Below are 21,708 nucleotides of genomic sequence, written 5' to 3' on the forward strand. Positions count from 1 at the left end.
TGTGACTTTTTAATGGAAGGATGTATAAAGCTGTTACAAGCATATGGTGTGTTTATGTACATTTAGCTGACACATAAAACCTACCAGTCAGGAAAGCGAAGATGCATCAGTTCTTGAGGCTTGGCTGCAATACTGTTTTGTGTAGCTCTAGGTCGCTCTTAGGACATTACACTGTGAAAGATACATCCAGATTTTAAATAATGAAGTGTAACTCAGTTATCCTTGCTTGAATGTTCCCCATGAGCTTATCAGCAATCCGAAACCAAGCAACTTGGAGCAAGCGTACTCTGCCGAGTTAAAGATGTGCAAGTTGTGCTCTGAGCAAGCGCACAGTGCTCCTCTTTTATTGCACAAGAAGGAATGGAGAACTGCTTTGAACGATTGATTTGTTGCTGGCTTACTTCCGTGGCTGATGAACTAATTTGATAACACCTAGATGCTCTTATTTTTATGCTGGAAAATCCCTATTATGAGCTCTTTGTAGATGTGATACAGTGCGGTGTTGTGGTGTAGGTAGAAAATGGTTCTTTGGTTTGTGTGAGCTCTAGAAGTCGGAGGAGGGAGGGGATGGAGGACCTGGTCACGTAAGATCAAAAGCCTGTTACATGTCTTTTTCCTTTCAGCAGCTCAAGAAGCAGGGTCCATTTTGTGTAGAAATAAGTGATTTCCAGAGGACAGCCCCAATGACAGAACTGTCTGCGCACTTACCCCAGTTTCAGCATGGGCAGCTGACAGAAAACTTCCCGGATAACCACCTCAGCAATACCGTATGTAACAAACAATTTTATTACTTGATAGCAGTTAAATCAGGTTGAATAATGAGTGTTGATGAAAATACAGTTCAGAACTCTAGAAAGCTGGGAGCAGTTTTCTCTGTCTGGACTGTTACGGTGATAAGCAGTGCTGAAAGAAATATTCTGTAAAATATCTAATGTTCTAAACTCATGTTTTATGTGCAGATAAGGCTTCCCCAGGTTTAAAGTGGTGTTGGAGTAACCAAGCCCTCAGTAAAAATAAGAAGTGGGGTGGGATGCTCCTGTGTCAAACACTGACCTTTAGAGGATTTAGTGCACTCTCTTGATGTCGTCTGCCTGTGGTCTGCTTGGTTCACAGGTTTCTCAGTCACAGAGTTAATTTTAGTCTGGGCAGAGCTCGAAGCCTGGGTTTTGTTGTTGCTATTGCTGGAGCACTACTCCTGTGCAGGAAGAGCAGCACTGTCATGTCTTAATTTTGAGTAATTGTCAAGGTGTGCTCTCTGAATTCCTGAGGTTTTTGAAGGGAGGGGAAACTTAAACCGTAAGGTTTCTTATGATTGCTTTGAAAGACCTAAATGCATAATTGTTGCTAAAACCGTACCCCTAGTTGCTGCATGTGTTTTGGTAAAACCAAGTTTTAGGTGATCTGCTTGGGTGTGGTGCTCAGGCTGTTGGATTTGTCGTGCTCAGTTCTTTGCTCCTGGTATAGCTCTTGAATATCAGGTTTCCTTGTGACACAGAAATGCTCTTGTGAGGCTGGGCTGCTCGTAGCCATGTTTATGGCAGTGACTCAAGGGAATGTTTTGATCCCTGCTCTAACTCTTCTATACAATCCAGCAGTTTAAGTAGGATTTTGAAAAATCCTCATCTTTATCTCAGATCAGTATGCTGCTATATCCGTAGAAACAGAAAACATTTGAAAATTTATTTTTAAATGGAGTCAGTCCGACTTAGGACCTCACTGATTATAGAAACTAGTAATAAAAATAGAAAAGTGGAAACTTTGCTACTGCATCCTTTGTGCTTTTGCTGCAGAAGGAATGAAAAAGGTTCCTTTTTGTCTTGGACAGATGCGAGATTAACTTTTATCAACCACTTCTGCCAGATGGATAAAGGCAGAGCTCAGCCATGGACTCACCATCCTTACAGAGCACCCTCCCAGCAGTGGAGGACGGATGGTTCTGTTTACTTCTCGCTGGCAGACTGTACTGACAAATTACTACTCATCGTGCTTTTTCTTTCTGTGCTTAAGTGTAACTATAAGTGTAGTTTCATTACTTAGTTGTAATGATTTTTTTAATTTTTTTTGCTCCCCTACATGCACACATCTGCTTTATTTTTGTGCACATGTACAAAAATCCCTTCCTACTTAACTCTGTCTGGCTTGTGTGGCTGACAGCGATCGTATGATATCACCAAGTGATGTCATTTACCTTCACTTCTTCCAGTCACACACAGAGAGTTCAGCCCAGTCTTCAATGTCTGTCGCTGTATAATGACCTTTAAACATAAGCAGTGTACGTGAGAGCTAATGACAGTGCCCACTGTCAGGCAGCATCTGTATTTAATAAATAAAAATTTTTAATCAAATATGCTAGGATTTTATCTCTTGGTTCAGGGGCATTACTCCGGGTTTGCTATTAACTATTTTCCTGATAGGTACAAAAGCCACTATCATTTGCTTTTGATATTGTTTGTTCACCTGAAAGCGCGTAGTTCGTAACTCACGTTTGCTTACGGTGTTACAACAGGTGTTACTGACTTTTTAGCTTCAGAATTTTCACTTTTAACTATGTCTGAGGAAAGTGAAGAGTGTGTTCCTTTGCTTCTGCTTCAGCAAGAGTCCATGGCCTCTGCTCTGTTTAATACTGATCAGGTAGGATATGAGTGCACTTTGTTCTTTTAAGCAGCGGGGCACGCGCATGTCACATTTAGCTGCACTTTAGTAGCCTTAAAGGACAACCTTTTCTGGTTTTAACAGCGGATAAGCAAATAACTCTTATACCTCTTTTGATGCTGATCTGTTTTTCATGCACTGTGGTTTAGTCTGTAAAGGTGTTTTTTGATTGTGTCTTTCTTCCTAACTCGTGAAGGGAGTAAAATGGCACTCGGTCTAATTTCTTCAATTTTTCTCTTTATGTTTGATTTGCAGCTTTTTTTGTAGTGATGTGCTGGTTAATCGGGGTTTTCCTTTGGCTGTTTTTGCGTTTGCTTTGCAAAGCTGTAGATTTTTATTTTACTTTTTATATTTCTGTGCCTAAAATACGGGTAAATGCTCCCTCATGCAGGACTGCTGTTACAGCAGAGAAAAATCAGCTTATTCTGCAAGTGTGTGCAAACCTACATCCTAGGTCTGCTTTCCTTGTGAAGTGTCTGATCACCTCCGATATAGTGTTACTTACGGCCTTCTTGAAGGCAGTTAATTTAGACAGGTAAGCTTATTGTTGTCTTGTTGGAGACTGAGAGAAATGGGGTGTTTTTACTATCAAAGTGAAAAATGTTACATTTGAGCTGTACAGAAGGAGATTCAGTTGCAGCTGGCATTTTGGAACGATTAAACGTGATCTCTACTTGGTTTCTCCCATATTCCTGTTTCTATCTGACTTTCAATAGTTACATGTGAGGACTTTATGCAAAAGACCAGGTCATTTCTAACGAGTCTTTCATTTAGTAAGAAATGATATTGAATCCAAGATCTTTTTCAGGACATACTTTAAGTTAATGATACTAAATTCGAATTAAGTTTGAAAACTTAATTCTAAAAATCTGGTTGCATGCTAGTTTTAATTCCTTAAGACAATTTTAGGTATTTTTTCAGTTTCCTTGAAACCCTGCTGAGCTTGATCCTGAGGATTACACAAAAAAGGAGTAAATAAGCAAAACATCTGGTGTGTTGGTACTTTGTAATGTTACATAAAAGCAATTTTTTCCTGAGTTGGGGAAGTCGTAAAGCTTCAACTAAGGTTTTAGCAGTGTCAGTGTTTGCAGTTCAAAGTCCAGGGACTTGTACTCCTTAATCACTTAAGTGCTTTTGAAAACCCCACTATGAGTTCCTGAGTGTGTACTTAAAAGTCTTATCTTTTCTGAGGGTGGGGATGGGAAAATTCTGTATAAAGAATCTCCAAAATTACTATTGATTTATCAGAAAAACTGCAGTGAGTTAATGAGATACAAGTCAGCAGTTCTGTTTGGAAATGCTATTAAGGACAGGTGGTGAGACTTGAACATTGCATGTTTAAGGAAAAAATCACCTGCATAACAGTACTTAAGCAGAAAATAGATTAGGTTATTTTTGATGCCTTATCATATGTCTAGAGCAATTTTACTAAAACTGAGTCATACATTAAAGGTATTGCAAAAGGTATCTTTCTTCAGTTTATTGTGCATTTCAGTCTAAAGCTGCTTTAGTGCACTTATTCAAGCTGAAGAAATTAGATTCATTTTGTAAGGAATAAAAAAATCTTTGTGTTAAATCTATCTTCCCTCTTGAGCAGAGGGAAGTGTAACAATACAGCATTGACTTTGACCATGGTAATACGGCCAAAAAAAAAAAAAATCTGTGTAAACTGTTGCATTTTAGGGCTTGTTTAGAGTGACTGGTGAACATAAAATGGTTTTCTTTCTTTGTCATCCAGAACAGGTGAAACGTAGCTTGCTCTCCTGTTGTGTTCTTGGAGAGGGGCCAAAAGGTTTGTGGCACCAGGAAGAGCACAGGCCTGATCATTTACTTGTAGGTGGTGTTCCCAATTCGTGTTTTTGCTTGTGGTTAATCTTAGTTGCAGTGAAAGTTTCCGTCTGCCCTTGTGTTCGAATTGCATCCTTGATGTTTTTTGTAGCAGTATCAGGAAGGCTCGGAGGCTCTTTCACATTTCTTGGCAAGAGTGGTGGAATTTCTTCTGTGTGAGTGGTGTCCTTGGGAAAGGAAAGGAAGAAGCTGCACGCTTGGCCCATCACACTGAAACTGGGATCAACTCTCAGGAGAAAGACTGAAAATTACCTGAGTTTGATCACAATTTCTGTGTCACTCTTGCTAAAACTGTGGCAACACAATACTTTGTGAAACTCCATTTTAATGTATAGACTGGCTAAAGTACCATAGTGGGAGTAACGTGGTATTGAAATAAGAAAAATTCTTGGGATTTTCATGGAGTTAGGGTCATAAATATCTGTTTGGCATAGTTTCTAGGAGTAGATACAGTTAATTCTTGTCAAGCTATTAGTAATCCACAGTTGTGCACCCTTATATCAACTGTAGTTTGGACCACAGGAAAAAACTGTCTTTATTCAGCTTTTTAAATTCTGTTTAAGGGAAAGGTGACATAGACTGCTAGATGCAACCACCCTACTTCCAGTTGCTGATGTTTATAATATAAATGCTTCTGACATAACGCTGTGCTCCCATTCTTTTGATAACTACGTGATGCAATTAATTACTACTGTTTTAAGTCCTTGCTGCGGCAACAAGTGTTCTTGCCAGTAAATATTACCTTAGTCGCTTGCCCCCCAAGATCATCTTTAGCTTAATGTACGAGAATACGATCGTGGGTAGTCGCTGAGGAAACTGTTTTTCATGTATTGCAGAATGACAACAGCGAACGACGTCGCCATGATAATAGTGAGCGCAGAAGGAATGACAATCCTGAGTCCGAGACCAACGGGCAGCCGCAAAACAACATTCAGCAAGTGGTGGAACAAGACGAGGAAGAAGATGAGGAGCTGACACTGAAATATGGGGCAAAACATGTCATTATGTTGTTCGTACCTGTCACGCTTTGCATGGTGGTCGTTGTTGCAACCATCAAGTCTGTCAGCTTTTATACGCGCAAGGATGGACAGCTGTATGTATCAATTTTTTTTCCCTTATTTTTTCAAGGGATTCAGATGATTTTCTTTAATGTCCATTTCTTCAGGAGTCTCATTCAAGCAGCAAACTCCCTCTTGCCTTCCTTTTCCCTTCCTTCATCCCAAAGATAATTTTTTTTTTTTCCCTTCCAGAAACCAGACTCTGTATTCATGGTGCTATTGACATTTGTTGTCTGTCTGGTGACCAGTTGGGATTATATCTTGCTCGTTACTGCTTGATTCAAATCCCAGTCTTCATTTTAATACTTCGTCATGCTCTGTGGTATTTATAAAATAAACTCAGTCCTGAGCCAAAGCCATTTCAGTTGTACTCTACAAGAATACAAAGATTTTTGGAAAAGGAAAGAACTGCTAACTTAGGTGAAATAACATATATGCCAAGTTTTGGATTGCCTGCACTGTTTCATAAAGAAATTCAAATGCAAAAGCAAAACAGTTTTATGAGGTTCACTTCTGCTGCAGTTACAGAAAATTTCGTTTCCTGTATAGATGTTTTTTTTTTTTCAAAATAATAATATTGCCCAAAAAAAAGCAATTTCAGTGAAAGCTGATGCTGAAAGGAGACAGAGGAAGAGCACCGAGCCTGTCAGAACCTACAGCAAATCAATCTAAATGTTCCACAATGAAATCATTTAGACAAAGTGATCCAAAGTGTGCTTGTCTTTGAAATGTTTTTATGATATCAACACATCATAAAATGTTTCAATAAAACACAAAAGTTCTTTTTCACTATCAAAGTTGCTCATCAAAGAAGTATTTTTCTTGAGTTTTTATTTTTGGGAAGTTTTTCACTCCATCCTGGGGATCCTTTGATTGCAAATCCACCAGATGGTGTGCAGCTCTAGCTGCAGTAATGTAGTGACAGTGGAGTAATGTAGTGCAGTAACGTAGTGACTCGTAGCATGTGAGTAGTTGCGTCAAACTATGTGGAGTTCAGGTTTTCGTTTGTTTTACAAAGCCAGAAATGGTACTAATTGAAGAATGTAGGAAAGGCGAGTCTTCTAAAGACTTAGGTTTTTTTAAAATTAAAGTTTACCTAATATACTGTGCTGCCTTAAAAGATTTTGCCTGAGTAGAGAATTGCTGTTGCTTTTACCGCTCTGAATTAAAAGATTGCCGTGGCTTTGTTTGATGTTGGCCTCACGTATCAAACATCTGTGCATTCGGTGGCGTTTCAGTTGACTCTTTGTTGTTGTAGCATCTACACTCCTTTCACAGAAGAGACTGAGACGGTAGGACAAAGAGCCTTGAACTCAATTCTCAATGCGGCTATCATGATCAGCGTTATCATTGTCATGACCATACTCCTGGTTGTGCTTTACAAGTACAGGTGCTACAAGGTGAGTGTAAATATCATTGACCCGAGTAATTGTGCTTGTTTTATTTGTTAGAACGGATTATGGAGAATGGAACAAAATGGAGGGTTATCAAGGGAGAATGAGCAGAAGTAGCAGCCTTGGCGATTCGATTCACTGTTTCAGTTTTGTGGCTTCTGTGCCTTTGACACAACAGGGAGGCAAAGGCCCAGCTGTTTTGTCAGAATGAGGGTGCCATTGCTTCCTCTTCCTGTGACATGTACCACGTCCGGAAATCTTCCTGTAGTCAAGCACTACAAAGTGCAGACCTGGTCCTACGATTTGAAATTTATTCAGGACTTCAAGAGTTTTTCAAGGGCTCTGCTCTCCCCACCCTGCCCCCAGTATAGAAGTCTCCCATGTGTGCATGGCTGTCCATGCCAGACAAACACAGAGACTTTAGGGCTCTGCTCTGAAAGATTTCAAACATATAGTGATGTAATCCAGGCAAGTCCAGGCTTAGCATAAATAACAGCAATGTCACCTGCCTGGCAGAAGTTGTTCGTGAAAATTCCTGGTTGTCTTTTGATTTTAATGACCCGTTTCACAAGGCTTGGCCTAATTAAACTTCCCAGTGTGCAGCCGGAGCCTTGAACCTGTTTTGCAGTAGGACCCATGCCCTGGTGCTAAGCTTTGCTCAACTTTATTATTTGTTTTCAAGAGGGAAAATGGACTTAGTCTTCATGGCTGGGGGTAGAACCCCTTTAAAAGTATCTGTGGAAGGACTGAGGAATTTTTTTTTTTGCCTGAATCTGCATACAGCTTGGAATAGTGTTTTTTAAAGTGCAGACCTTCTCTTTTATCACATTGTGGTGTTAAATTTGAACTGACAAAGTTTTCTTTTTAAACTGTCGATTCTGTTCATTCTAATGCAGTCAAATAACTGATTTCAGCTACTGATTTCTTGGCAGCCAAGCAACTCTCCGCAGGCGCTGAAGGCATCATCTAGTTTTCACTAAGCTTTTTACATTTCTGGCTTCCCTCTTGACCTTACAAAGCACTTCACGTTCTCCTTGAAAAACAATTGGTGAACTGAAAAATTAGCATGATAAGACAACAGAAATTTCCTGTAGTTATTTTATGCTAATTAAATGAAATTATTAACTTATTTTTAGAATTGCCAACAGAGTGCTGCTATACCAGAATGCTATAAAGTGTAGTCTCCTGTCCACTGAATTCTGTTTTACATGTAATTCTATATATAGAATGTAGTCTAGATTACGGGGAATGGAACTTACAGTGAAAGAATGTTAGGCCTCCAGCTGGTAGTGATAATTTGATTATCTTCATAAGATTTTTATCAGAAAACTCCTTTGAAGAAAGTGAATAGAGCTTTACTACTGTTACTTTCCTGTGTTTCTCCTGTAGGTGCTAAGTTAAGCATGGTCCTGATTCTAGCTCCTAAATCTAACCTGAAACAGCATCTTCGAAGTTGATTGTATTTGACCAGCTTTTCTTTGTAACATATTCTGTTATTCTCTGCATTCTTCATTGTTTTAGTCTGCCTAACTAAAATCTGGCTGCCGTAGCTCATTTGAATTCTCTGCATTCTGCATTCCTTAGCTTTTATTCAAGTTGTAGCAGGCAAAGCCGACTCTTGTACTCGCAGTCAATTAGTGCAGAAGCTGTTGTCAAATGGAGAATGAAAATTCTTTAATTAGAAGACAACAAATCTGCTATGGTATCCTGCGGGGAAAACGCTGGCCAAAACTTACAAGAAATACTTTGGAACAATCACTTGTATGAAAAGAGGCCAGTGATCTGGAAAATGCCACAGCAAATGAGATACATCCTGAGAATAAAACAAACATTTGTGTGTAAAATGCCAACTGATGTCAACTCTTCAAACTGCCTCCGTTAGTGGACTGTGGCCTCGGTGCCAGCATTTTCCTTTTTACTTGAACGCAGCATTTAGTATTCACTTTGTTTTCTTCCGTGATAAATTTCAAGAACTTTTACTACAAACTGAAGAACTACAGTTAGAAGTCGTGTTGCTGTTGAAAGAAATTACCCAGCTTGTTTTACTATTTTCTTAAAATGTATTCAACTGGTTTTGCAGAGGAAGAAAACTACTCTTGTTGGGCCTCTAGTTAGATGTACAGGTAGCTTTACAAGTTGTTTGAAATTTAGATTCTTTTTCACGTACCTGTCAGTTTTCAGTTTTAATGTGGTTTATTCCCCTCACTTACTGTGAGTGCTGACAGGTTGATGGACTGAGACACATACTTTGGCAGCTCTTCTGCAGCATCTTTACAGGCACTGTGCTTATTACATGTGGGAAATTCCGAAATCTTTTTGAGAATACACTAGAAAATATGGAAAGCCAATCTGTTAGATTAGCAAGTTAAATGACAGGTTTTATTAGGTTGAAGGTTAAATTTGAGTGTGTTTTGAAAGACAGACAGTGTGAAGGAGGAGAATGGATGTTGCAAAAATTGCTAAGAATTTTAAAAATGCTTGGGAAAAACTTAGTATTAGACTAAATGTACTGAATTGCATTTAAAGTTAGACTAAGTGTACTAAATTACTAACTAATAGCTAGATTCCTGATTTGTTGCAAAGTCCTGGTTGCCTCACATAAATGTGATTCCTTTAGTCTGGGCTTGACTTTTAAATTATCTCCTGCAAAATATTTTAAATGCTATAACATAGGAGGCATTCTGCTGCACGTCTGCCAGAAGAAGAGAAATAGGTAACGTGATTTCTAAGCAGTTTCTGAATACTTTGTCTGGTGTACATATAGAGCTAATTTAAGCAGTTAATTTTCCATTGCCCGTGTCTGTTCAAAACAGCATTTTTTACGCAGCTTGCATTTCTAGATTATTCCTTCTGACCGGTTATCTGCTTGCAACATTGAGTCAGGTTTTGTATGTAAGATTCTGTGCTGGGAATTTGACAAATGTGTATTTCATTCTTAGTTCAGAGATGGCCAACATTACAAGGTTCTTCAGTCTTAATTTTTTATTTAATACGGTAATGCACAAGAGTGGTGCACACTTTTGCCAGTGCCAAGTCTGAGTGCCTGTAATTTCCAATTTTAAATCTCTTTTCCCATGGAGTGGGAAAACTGTTTTTTATTAGGTTGTTGGCCATGTGTATTTGCTCTTACATTAAAATTAGGGATTATGTCTAAAGATGAATGATAGAGAATATAGAAATCATTCTATGTAGTCCGTCATTGATGACAAGCTAATTCTGAAATCCAGCAGATAAGCACTGAGGATTTTTTTCTATGTTCCAGCATTTAATTCTATAACTGTATTCTGAAAAATATTTGGAATTGGGGCAGGCTTTTTAATTGCGCAGAAATGAATCATATTTTCCATCTGTGTTAATGCTGGATTCTTCTGCTTTGTTGTAATGCCACTATTACCAAAAAGGCCTAAAAATATATGAACAGTAGTTTTCATTGTCTAGAACCTCTACTGAAAGACCACAAAGTACTTAAAATTCTAAGTGGAAATTTAAATACAATAATGTGTATAGACTAAATATTAATTTTTAGCAACAACCAGAGATATCTAAATGTCATTTTCTTGCTTTAATCAAAAAGGGAAAATAACCTTAAAAGCATTTTCAACTTAACTGTAAAATAAGAAGTTTTTAAAAAAAAAAAATCCATATTGCTACTTTTTTTTTTCTAGGTGATCCATGGCTGGCTTATAATTTCTTCTCTTTTGCTACTTTTCTTTTTCTCATTCATCTACCTGGGGTAAGCGAACTAAAGCATTAATACACTATTTTTCATGTATCGCATGTATTTATTTAGCATGTATTTCTTTTAGAACTAGCCCTTGAATCTTCAGAGGAATGATAATGAGTAAGGTATTGCAGTCAAATTTTTAGGTTTATAGGTTCATAGACTTTATAGGTTTTAGGTTTATAGGTTCATAGAGTACACATCAAAGAGAGGGGTTTATAGTGCATCTGATATTGTGCAGAAGCTGTCCGTCACACGCATCACCGGAATAAGCTCTCTTCCACAGAGTAGCTTATTCTGCTATTGTATCTTCTGATAACGTAGTTTTTCATAGCTGTATGACTCAAGGGCAGTTGTTCACATCATGGCTTTGGTGGTGGGCAGTGTGTGCAAAGGCTGTTAACATGGGAGTGGCAGAAAAGAGTCAACTGGAAAGAATCTACACTCTCACCAAAATGTATTCAGTGTTTTTCTTTTCAAATTTGAAAGTGTGCCTTTATCCAGATAGCAAGAGAAGCTGTATGTGATACTCGGTGTTTTCTAACAGGAGCAACCTGGTCAGGGTTTGTAACTGGAGTTGTGCCATGAGATCGTTACACTGCGTCTGATTTTGTACCACTTGATGACAGATACCCTGCCCTTTGAAGCTTAGTTAATTTGGTCCCTAGGGGGAGAAAATGGTGTTCAGTCATTAATTTTTGCTAAAAGTGACCTGTGATGCCTTTTTTGGTCAGTATTTTCTCCAGCCTGAATAAGTTGAAGTAGGAGGCAGTGTGTGCTGCGCGAGGGCAGGCTGGGTGGAGACGAGTCGCCAGGCTCGCTTCCCTTGGGTTTGGTTTGGAGCTGGTCCTCTCCTGTGGGCACGTGTGAGCAGAGAGGCGAAACGCTGGCCTGACGCTCGGCTTTCCTTCGTGTGTCCCTGCTGCCTCACAGCAGTGCTGGCCTCCTTTTCCACGTGAGTGAGGAGGGAGTTTGTAGACCAGTTAGACATGAGGCATCCTGCTAGCACCCTGCATCTCGGAGGCCAGCTAACAACTCCGAAAGACCGATTTCCTGGAGGAAGGGATCGTGCATGTTTTAAGGTTCTTAGCGTGATGATGAGTTGGTAGCAGCAGAATCTGCAAAAAGCCATCGCAAACGAGTCTTCCCTGGGTCAGTGGAAATCACCTGTGACTTGGTGACAACATATTTGTCTGCTTTGGGTTTGCATATTGAGGGTCTTTATTAGGTTGTAGTATTTGGTGTGAAACAGTTCATCCAAAAAGAAAGCTTTTCACTTTAGTGAGGAATAAAATAGAGTAACCACTTATATGTTGCTTTGAAGTTAGCAAAGGGTTTCCATTCCATAGGCAGCAGGTAAATAGAGAGAGATCTGTTTGCCTGCCTTTAGAGACACATTATAACCTCATAAGTACTTATTCTTCTGATTTTTAAAAATCATGAGCATAATGAAAATGATGGGGTTTGCGATAATATCCTCTCCTGTCAGTTTCTACTTTGGTTAAGGGTGACATAGAACAATAATTAAAATTTTTGGAAAGAGTTGGTGTGAAACCAACACTGGTGAAATTCTCCCCGTAGTGAAGAATAGTTAACTACTAGTTGGCGAGAGAGTTTTACATTTGTGCCAGTACACTGAATATGAAAATAAAATTAGAATATTCTGAAGCTTTCATATACAACTTGTTTCCATTGTTTTAAGGTAATGCAGCCCATATTCTTTTCCTTATTGTTGAATTTTATTTTTATTTTTCAGTGAGGTTTTTAAGACGTACAACGTTGCCATGGACTATGTTACGGTGGCACTCATGATCTGGAACTTTGGTGTTGTGGGAATGATTTGTATTCACTGGAAGGGTCCCCTTCGGCTCCAGCAGGCGTATCTCATTATGATAAGTGCTCTCATGGCCTTGGTGTTCATTAAGTACCTTCCTGAATGGACCGCGTGGCTTATTCTGGCTGTCATTTCAGTGTATGGTAAGGTCTGGGCACAGGCATAACTATGGGAATTTCTTCTATTCCCTGACTTTTCTGTTTGTCTGCAAACGTTAAAAAAAAAAAAAAAAAAAGCGTGTGTGTGATATCGTGCAAAACAGTGGAAAAGGTGATGACAGACTTCAGAAATAAGATCATGATATAAACTGAGATCAGCCTCCTGCAGCTGAGGGCTTGGTGTGACTGTGTGATGCCATCTTCATTTTTTTCTAGGCTTTCTAGATTCTTTGAGGAGAAATGAGGTAATTCAAGAGAGAAGGAGATAAGAGGCCTGTGTTGCCATTTTGATCTCATCTATGAAGTTAAAGAGCTTTTGGCCTCTCATTTGCCCCAAGAATCCTTGGAAACTATTGTATGTTCAGAATTTAAGAGCTTATTGTCCAGGTACAGTCCCATAGAGGTGTAGATCTGCCCAACATACAAATTGCTCAGATTTGTGGACCTGGAAACAGCACCCTGATCCGTGCCGATTCCGATAATGAGAAGGAAGCAAGAAAAGATTAAAGACAGTTTTAGTTGCTTGATTTTACATTTAGAAGGATATAGTTGTGAAATCTATTTTCTTGATTATTGTTCTTTAAACAAAAAAGAAAATTAATTTTAATTATCACATATGCTATTTCAGAATGATGACTGAGATTCCTAGATGTAGTTTCTTCATAAAGCTTTAGAGGGCACTGGATGCTTTCGGGAAGATCACTCTATATCCCAAATACTGATTTAGTTCCCAGGCAAGACTAAAATCCAATAACTTAGACATAATTAAAACATTACAGCTTACTGTGTCCATGAAGATGTGCTCAGAACTTGAATTTTTTTTGGAAGCATGTAAATGTGTACTCTGAAAGTCAATGGTGATAAAGACTGAGAATCTCTCCAGTTGTAAAAGGGCAGGGGTTGATAAGATTTGATCAGCTCTGGTAGGTCAGTGGACACCTTAGGTGTCCTCTTCCTTCCTTTAATAGATGGAGGGAAAATATCCCTTGTATGTGTGCTCATGGATCATAAGGCAGAGAAAGAAAACTTTCTCATCCTTTTTTCCCCACTTCAACCCTTCGTATCACTGGAACAAATCTGAGTATTCCCAAGCGTTCAGTTTTCATTCAGTGATTGCAAAACAAAATCACTCCTCAGGTCACATTGCAAGACCGTGATGTGATTGTTTTAAGTAAAGGGGGGAGAAGTTTCAAAGCCTGGGACCCCACACTATAAGAATTCTTTGCTTTGAGCAGAACCAGCAGTGATGCCAGGGCAGGTAGCTCCAGTGCAGAAGAGCTTCCCTGTGTGACAGAACGGTTCCTGACAAGTGAGCTCTTCCTTTCCACGTCACATTTTGTTTCAAAGGAATTTAAAGGCACACAGTGAGTGGACAGCTGCAAAAGGTAGTCGTAAGGTTCATAGGCAAATGTTAACAGCTTTCTGTCCAGACGTGGAAGACAAGGGAGAAGTAGCTGAGGTTGGTTGGGGAGTTGCAAACTTCATTCACAAACCATCAACGTGCAGGTGAGAAAGCAAGTGGAGCATCTGATAAAGGAGTTTTTATTGGTGCTGCTCTTGGATCTGTATATGAGTAACTTTCACTGTAAATTGTGGCTTTTCAGTTAAGTTTTATTTGTTTGCCCAATTTCATGTACTGTCACGTGAACAAAAATTGAGGGAAGTAACAAAAAGCTACTGTTCTTTTATGCTAAATATGCTTTGAACACCTCTCAGAACTGTGCAAACACAGCATTTTTCTGCAACGCTTATATGCACATATGGATATACGCTCATATGCACATTCAATTTTTTTCCTCTTCAAGTGGGAATAAGTTGGCAGTTGCACCTACTTCCTAGAAGTTATTTAAGCCTTACTTTTTATCTTAAAATTTGTTTTAGCATTAGATTTGGGTTAAGAAAAGCTTTGATATTAGAAAGCAAGCTTGGGTGCTTCCAAGGTGTTAGGTGAATTGTAGCTTTCATGAATTTATTTGTTTTCAACTTGCAAGTCAACATACAGAGATACATTTGCAGTTGCATATCTTAAGTGATGGACATCACATTTTTTTCAAGTTTTATACATTTTACAGTAATATGTAAAATGAGTTGTATGACTGAGAGTATCAAGAAGTATTCCTGTAGCATAGTGACGTGTGGCCAGGGGCACAAGGGTGTAATTTTATCTCATTAGCAGTCTCTGCAAGTGTTATGGAAAACCTTTCTTGTAAGTATATCTGCAGTGATGTAAGTAAGATCTGTTCATTCTTCCTTTCAGATTTGGTTGCTGTGCTGTGTCCTAAAGGTCCTCTGCGTATGCTAGTTGAAACAGCTCAAGAGAGAAATGAAACACTCTTCCCAGCACTTATCTACTCCTGTAAGTACGTTTTGTTAAATACTTGAAACTTACAATCACCCACTCAGCTGATGTGTCTTTATCATTTTTCTGTATTTTAACATGTTGCTTGTCAACTGGAATTCTTAAATTTGTTCATTTAAGCCTCGGTTTTCCTTTTACAGTTGACTCAAAACAGCAGAATATCTCTGGCTAAGATCTTTCAAGATAAAACCAGTGTGTATTTGTTACAAAATACAAAAAGGAAAAATGGTAATACACCTTGCTTTGACCAAAGGAGTTTGTCATTAGGCTGTGAGTTAAGTCTATTCAAAGGGTGTATTAAAAGGGTGTTGTTTTCAGAAAATATGTGTCAGCTTTCAGTGCTCAAATAACCTGTATGTTACTGAAAGGAAAAGGAGAAATTGCCAGGCAGAGATTCGTTTACAGAACTATTTCTCCAAGGCTTGTCTTTATTTGAATTTTTTTTTTTTTTTTCCCTCCGTGCAGTTGCAAAGAATAGCCTACTGAATGCCAATTGCAGTTAAGACCTGTTTAATGATAAATCATGACGCCGGGGGTGCTCAGGAAGGGCCCATGTTCAGAAGCAGGAGGTTTGCTGTGGGCTGCCTGGCTGCTGCAGGGACAAGTTCCCAGCTGAGAATCAGGAGGAGTTTCTTTATCTGTCACTTCTGCTGTGTTTTACTGATACTACTCATAGTTGCCTATTGCTGTGCTTTGTGGGAGGAGAAGTTAATACTGAGAAACCATAAACTTTATTTAAAATATACCGTTGAAATGTGATGACACTGCATTGCCTCCAGATTGGAGAGTTCTTTGTTACAAATACTACCTCTGAATTGAGGTACCGGTCTTTAATAGACCTTTTTACTTGCAGATAAAGTAACTAATGGAAAAAAAGTTAAAGAAACTGTTGATTCTGGTTTTCAGAGTGGGCCGAATACATAGAAGTAATTTCTCTGGCAACAGCTGTTGCCATTTTTTCAGTGTCTAGTAAGAATAAAACCTTTATTCACCAAATCCTGTAAATGCATGTTGTACGTGAGACTGTGTTCCAATTCCAGCTTTTGCTGTGCTTTAAAAAGAGTAAAATTGCCTGTTGTAAAAGATAGTTGTATCAAAAAAACCCAAACATAACGGAATGATGCTGAGACTATTTCAGAATTATGTGTATCTGAAGATACGATTAGCTATGCTGGTTTTGGTTTTTACTTTTTTTTTAACAGCGACAATGGTATGGCTAGTGAACATGGCTGAGGAAGATCCAGAAGCCCAGCGGAAAGCTTCCAAAAACTCCACTTACGATAAACAAGGTGAATTTTTCTTGGACAAGCATTTATAGTTGTCATTATGTTGGATGCTTGGCTTTTAGCTTTTTAAGTGTCCTGATTGCTGTAGTAGAGTGGTGGCCTTATTAGGAATGATGATTCTATCAAGCCTTCAAATATTACTTACACATTGTTCAGTTCATGTTCTTGCATTCATTTTTCTGGGATCCAGGGTGTTGGTGGTGAAATGACTCGCAATAGATAACTGTTGACAGAGCTCAGTGCTTCTCAAATTGGGGTGATGTAGTGTAATGCTAGCTCACATATATTTTTATTAAACAGAAGTGTGTCTAGCCCTCTTGGCTATGCAGCTGGTTTTAAATAACATGGGGTTTGCTTGTTTCTGTGTATTATTAAAGCAGAGCAGACTTTTTGAATCTAACATGCTTGAAGGGGTGTATGTTCATGTAATTTTTAGTAAAGTTTTACTGGAAAATTAAGCTGTCGACATTGACTAAAGAAGCAAATGAAATATTAGATGAGAGTTTATTCCTTAAACTGTGATCTTTAAATTAGGTCACCATAGAACTTCTGCTCTGTTATGTCAAAGTACTCCTGAATACTTGGACTCGAGTGTGACATGTAGATACTGTGACCGCAGAGTGCACGTTAGCTTCTGATTGTTTAAATGAGTATTAAAATCCTGTGTCAGAATGTCTCGTAACAGTGTGTGCCAATGTTAGATGTTGCTGAATATTATGGAATACCTCTTTTTTTGTTTTCCCCTCATTCTTCTGTGATCTTGCCTGTGGAGAGATTGTCATGTTTTAGAAGGCACATTTCTGAAGATCTTGTATGCTTTTCTTCCTTTGAGCTCCAGCAAACCAGACTCAGAACGAAGACGCTGAAGCAGATGACGGTGGCTTTAGTCAGGAGTGGCAGCAACAAAGGGACAACAGAATAGGACCCATTGAATCAACGCCTGAATCACGGGCTGCTGTTCAGGCTCTGCCCAGTAACTCTCAAACGAGTGAAGACCCTGAAGAACGTGAGTATGGAGGACTGCGTCTGAAAGACTTAGGAAATCTGAAGCTGGTTAATTTTAGCCTTGGTTGTCCTGACTGCACAGATAAAATACACTGTGAGCTATAAAAGCAAGCTGAAGAGCTGCTCTTGCTCATGATCGATACTGGCATGCCTCATAGAAATAGATGGAGCAGCTTTGGGGTTTGATGCAGGGGTAATATTGCCTAAACAAATCCTTGGTTTCATACATTAACTCAAAACTTGAGTAGCACAGGCTGCTTTCAGACCATCATACATCATTAGCTTCTGTCTTTTTTCAGGCAGTGTCCCGCTGTGTATCACCTCTTTTGGATTTTAGGCCCTGTAAATGCAGTCTTTTAATCTTTTTGTGCCTCAAGATTAAACTATTATGATCCCCTCTGTAAAAAGCAATCTTTAAAACCTGATTGGAGCCTGAAATGAATGCAGAATGCCATGGGATTGCTTATTTTTTCCCAGCATCTTGCTGAGGTGCAGTATTTTTGGAGAGTGCATGACATCAATACTTAGATACCTGTTTTAACAGGCTCATGATTTGCAGATGGAGTTTAAGCTGCTATTAGATTTGCGAAGCTCTAAATAAATTAGGATCTGCCTGTCTAGTAAACTGTTCTCCCCATGTGATGCTGCCATATTTAGCAGGTGCATCTGCTTCCTCTGATTCTCAGGTGCTCCTCTGTTAAAAATATAGAGCCTTCTACTTTAAGAGCAATTCTAGTATTTACTTTATCTCAAAAATGCCCAATTCAGAGTGTTTTACAAATCCATTTTAATTACTAGAGTTTAAAAAAATAATATCGAGGTGCAAAAATTTTAGGAATTGGGCTATTTTAGTTAATTGGTTAACTAAAACTCTTGTCAGGCCAGACTAATAATTTTCTCCTTCATTCCTGCAGTGAATGGTAATGGCAGATGTGCAGTGATCCAGTCAGACTTGTCAGCCAGCATTAGCTTACAAGGAGTTTGGAGCAGCTTATTAGAAATTTGGAGATTTGGCTTCTGTGGAAGGAGTTACCTAGCAGTTCCCTTTGCTTATGGTTGTGTCACTCTGGAAGCAAGCATCCGAGTTTAGTTTCAGCAGTTAAGGGATGTTTTAGTGCTAAAGAGCTCTTCATGAATGCACTACTCTAGACCATACGTTGGAGCCTGCTGAAAGAGTAGGGTTGCGTTTTTCTTTTCTCCTTTTTTCTTTTCCTTTGTTTTCTTTTTTCCTTCCTTTTTTTACCCCCAGTGATCAACCAGGCAACATTTCTGTTTTGATGCGTCAAGTTCCTTTTAGAACTCTAAAGTGAGTTTTGGGCTGGGCTGTAACTGGATGACAAAGTAAAAGATAGGCTGAATGAGAACAGCTAGTGACCTGCTGGTGGCCTCTCTGACTTAATGTTTTGGACTAAAAGCCCAGAAAGTGAACTGGTGTTCAGGAAATCTTCATTATTTTGTTTGTATAAATAATTCAGCATTGTGCTCCCAGAGCAGTTCCTACAGTGGTGATTACTGTTTGAAAGAGTAAGACATTAACTTGTGAATCTCATGTGTTCGACTAAATATGTTGGGGTTTTGCCTTTGCAGTATGCCCTGTAATTACATACAGGTGCTTTTTAGAACTGCATTGGTAAGAATTCTGTAGGAAAATTGGGAGGTTAGTGGAATATTTTCCTGGGTATAGGTTTCTAAGTGGCAGATGAAACGTTATTGGCAAAAGACTTACTTGTTTTCTCCCTCGCTTGGCTGCCATAAAGGAATTGTACTTTAATGTTCTGTTGAATATGACATGACAGCCAAAACCAGACACCTCCCCAACAAATAAAATTACAGATGCCTGAGTTTGTGTATCCTGCATTTGTACGTTGTCATGGTTTAACCCTGATTGGCAACCAGGCACCACGCAGCTGCTCCCTTGCTCCTCCTCCCAGTGGGATGAGGGGGAGAACCGAAAACAAGTAGACCTCATGGGTTGAGATAAGAACAGTTTAATAACTGAACTTGAATTAAAATAAAATAGTAATAGTGATGAGAAGGAAGATAACAAAAAGAGAGTGAAATAAAAGGCAAGAAAGATAAGCAATGCAATTGCTCACCACCCACTGACTGATGCCCAGGCAGTCCCCAGGCAGGGATCTGCCTCTCCTGGCCAACTCCTCCCCATTTATATAGTGAGCAGGATGTTCTGCGATAAGGAGTATCCCTTTGGCTAGGTCAGGTCAGCTTCCTGGCCGTGCACCCTCCCAGCTTGTTGTGTACCTCCTTGCTTGCAGAGCCTGGGAAACTGAAAAATCCTTAACTTAGGATAAGTGCTACTTAGCGAGAACTATAACGTCAGCTTTATCAACATTATTCTCATACTAAATCCAAAACACAGCACTGTACTAGCTACTAGGAAGAAAATTAACTCTGCCTCACCCAAAACAAGGACATACATGCAGGAGACTAGGAATATAGAAAAATTCTATTTATAGGATGAATTGAGTGGTGTAATGTTCCTAAGCTGTCTCGTTTCATGAGAGTTTTTGTGTATCACTTGATTCAGAAGTGGTACTGAAAATAAAATATTCTTGTTATAATTTCTTATTGATACTTATTGTAAATCAGTATTATTCTCTGACAATTACTGATATGACTGTCTGATACTTAGTGCTGTCACATGTTCACTCTTGCAGGAGGAGTAAAGCTGGGTTTAGGAGACTTCATTTTCTACAGTGTCCTTGTTGGCAAAGCCTCTGCAACAGCAAGCGGGGACTGGAATACAACTTTAGCGTGTTTTGTAGCCATATTAATTGTGAGTATAATGTGATATTATAATAGAGATCGTTTCTGTTGTTCACCAGCAGGCATGACTGCTGCTCCTTTGGAATTTATTTGGTGGCTAGACTGAAAAATGATGAGGGCTTTAGTTGTGATCTTCATCTGTACCTTAAGGCTTTAGGAAGACATGAGCTGTATCTCGTATTTCTGTGGGGTTAATGTATAGATTAATATATAGAATCTTTTGCTTGTCAGAGATCCCTAATTTCTCCCTATGTTTTTGTGTTTTGTTTTTTTTCTTCCTCTCAGGGTCTGTGCCTTACACTTCTGCTTCTTGCCATCTTTAAGAAGGCCTTACCAGCTCTTCCAATCTCCATAACGTTTGGGCTAGTTTTTTACTTTGCTACAGATAACTTGGTGCAACCGTTTATGGACCAGCTAGCATTCCACCAGTTTTATATCTAGCACACTTGATGCTGGCATTCTCTGGATATTTGTAGCAAATCTGGGAGGAGGAAAAATGTTTTTCCCTCAGTTCTCAAATGAGACTGAAGTTTAATACTCGAGATTCCACACTTGAATCATGACAACTTCCTCCAGTGGTGTGGATTTTGTTTTTTGTTTTTCCGGAGACAACTGCTGCACTGGGCACCATAGGAATTCTTCTGCGTGAAAGTGGCTTCTTCCTGATGTTCTAAACGGGGTGCTGTTATATCAGAGGTCATATCTCTGGTAAGGACCACCTGTGTGAGAATTGCTAAAGCTTCCACCAGCAATGTGCTCTCTTGCCACAGGTTGATTATTTTCACAGCATTAAGGGTGCTCAGGACTTCCTTGATGTTACCAGAGGAAGCTCACAAATCACATGGAACTTGTCCCTGTAACCGCTTGTAAGAGCGAGAAGCCCAACTGAGACTTCTTCAGCAGTGGTGTTTTGACAGTGGAATCCTGACCGTGCTTTGTGTAACGAGAAAGGACTTTGTGGCAATTCGACAAACAGAGAAAGTACTGTCACTCTAAGAGTGCTCCACCACTTCATAGCCTCTGTGCCTGAGTGTGCTTGGTTTAGTAAATTTAAAAGCTTCTTTTTTTTCCCCCCACACTGGAACTAGAGCCTCTTAGTAGTTTGTATCCTCAAGCATGGAGTGCACCTTCTGTACACCTGCTCCAGTTTATGTAGCTACTTAGACTTGGACAGAATTATTTGGCATTAGGGGATCATAAGATCCTAATTTGGATCTTAGACTCTAAAAGGTGAATAAAACTGCATTAACGAGCAATTTCAGGACTCGCTTTTCGTGGTCTTGCAAAACATTTTGCTAGAACACCTTTTCAAACCTTGTGTTTGAGAATAGTCGTCAACAGCATGGACTGCATTGCTGGTATACGTTCCTTCTTTTGAAATTCTTATGAAATAAGTAGATATTTGCAGCAATCCCAGATGGACTTTATCTTGCCAGATCTAGAGGCCAAAGTGCTATTAGTAGCACTTCTAATGCATCACTGAAATTTTTCCTCTTCAAAAATGTGCTTTACAGTTCTGTTGACCTGAAGTATTGGTCACTAAGCTGTCTAACACCTCAGGTTGGGCAGGAATTTTTTTTTGTGCACTATCTTTATTGGTGATGATACT

The 21,708-nt window shown here is 39.2% G+C and overlaps 1 protein-coding gene across 2 annotated transcripts; it reads left to right on the top strand.

The window, feature by feature from the left end:
- The first annotated feature begins 620 nt into the window (after positions 1-620).
- PSEN1 (presenilin 1) lies at positions 621-20,874 on the top strand. 2 transcript variants are annotated; one of them, XM_009875059.1, is made up of 11 exons: positions 621-767; positions 2,593-2,631; positions 5,337-5,593; positions 6,817-6,958; positions 10,618-10,685; positions 12,430-12,650; positions 14,923-15,021; positions 16,227-16,313; positions 17,143-17,316; positions 19,991-20,109; positions 20,385-20,540. In XM_009875059.1, the coding sequence occupies exons 1-11, from the start codon at positions 684-686 to the stop codon at positions 20,538-20,540; spliced, it is 1,446 nt and encodes a 481-aa protein (XP_009873361.1). In that variant the 5' UTR covers positions 621-683. The 2 variants fall into 2 exon arrangements, with proteins under 2 accessions (XP_009873361.1, XP_009873362.1); XM_009875060.1 differs by lacking the exon at positions 2,593-2,631 and having other exon boundaries at positions 20,385-20,874.
- Positions 20,875-21,708: the final 834 nt, after the last annotated feature.

This window comes from Apaloderma vittatum, unplaced genomic scaffold, assembly GCF_000703405.1.
Source record: "Apaloderma vittatum isolate BGI_N311 unplaced genomic scaffold, ASM70340v1 scaffold5178, whole genome shotgun sequence".
NCBI lineage: Eukaryota > Metazoa > Chordata > Aves > Trogoniformes > Trogonidae > Apaloderma > Apaloderma vittatum.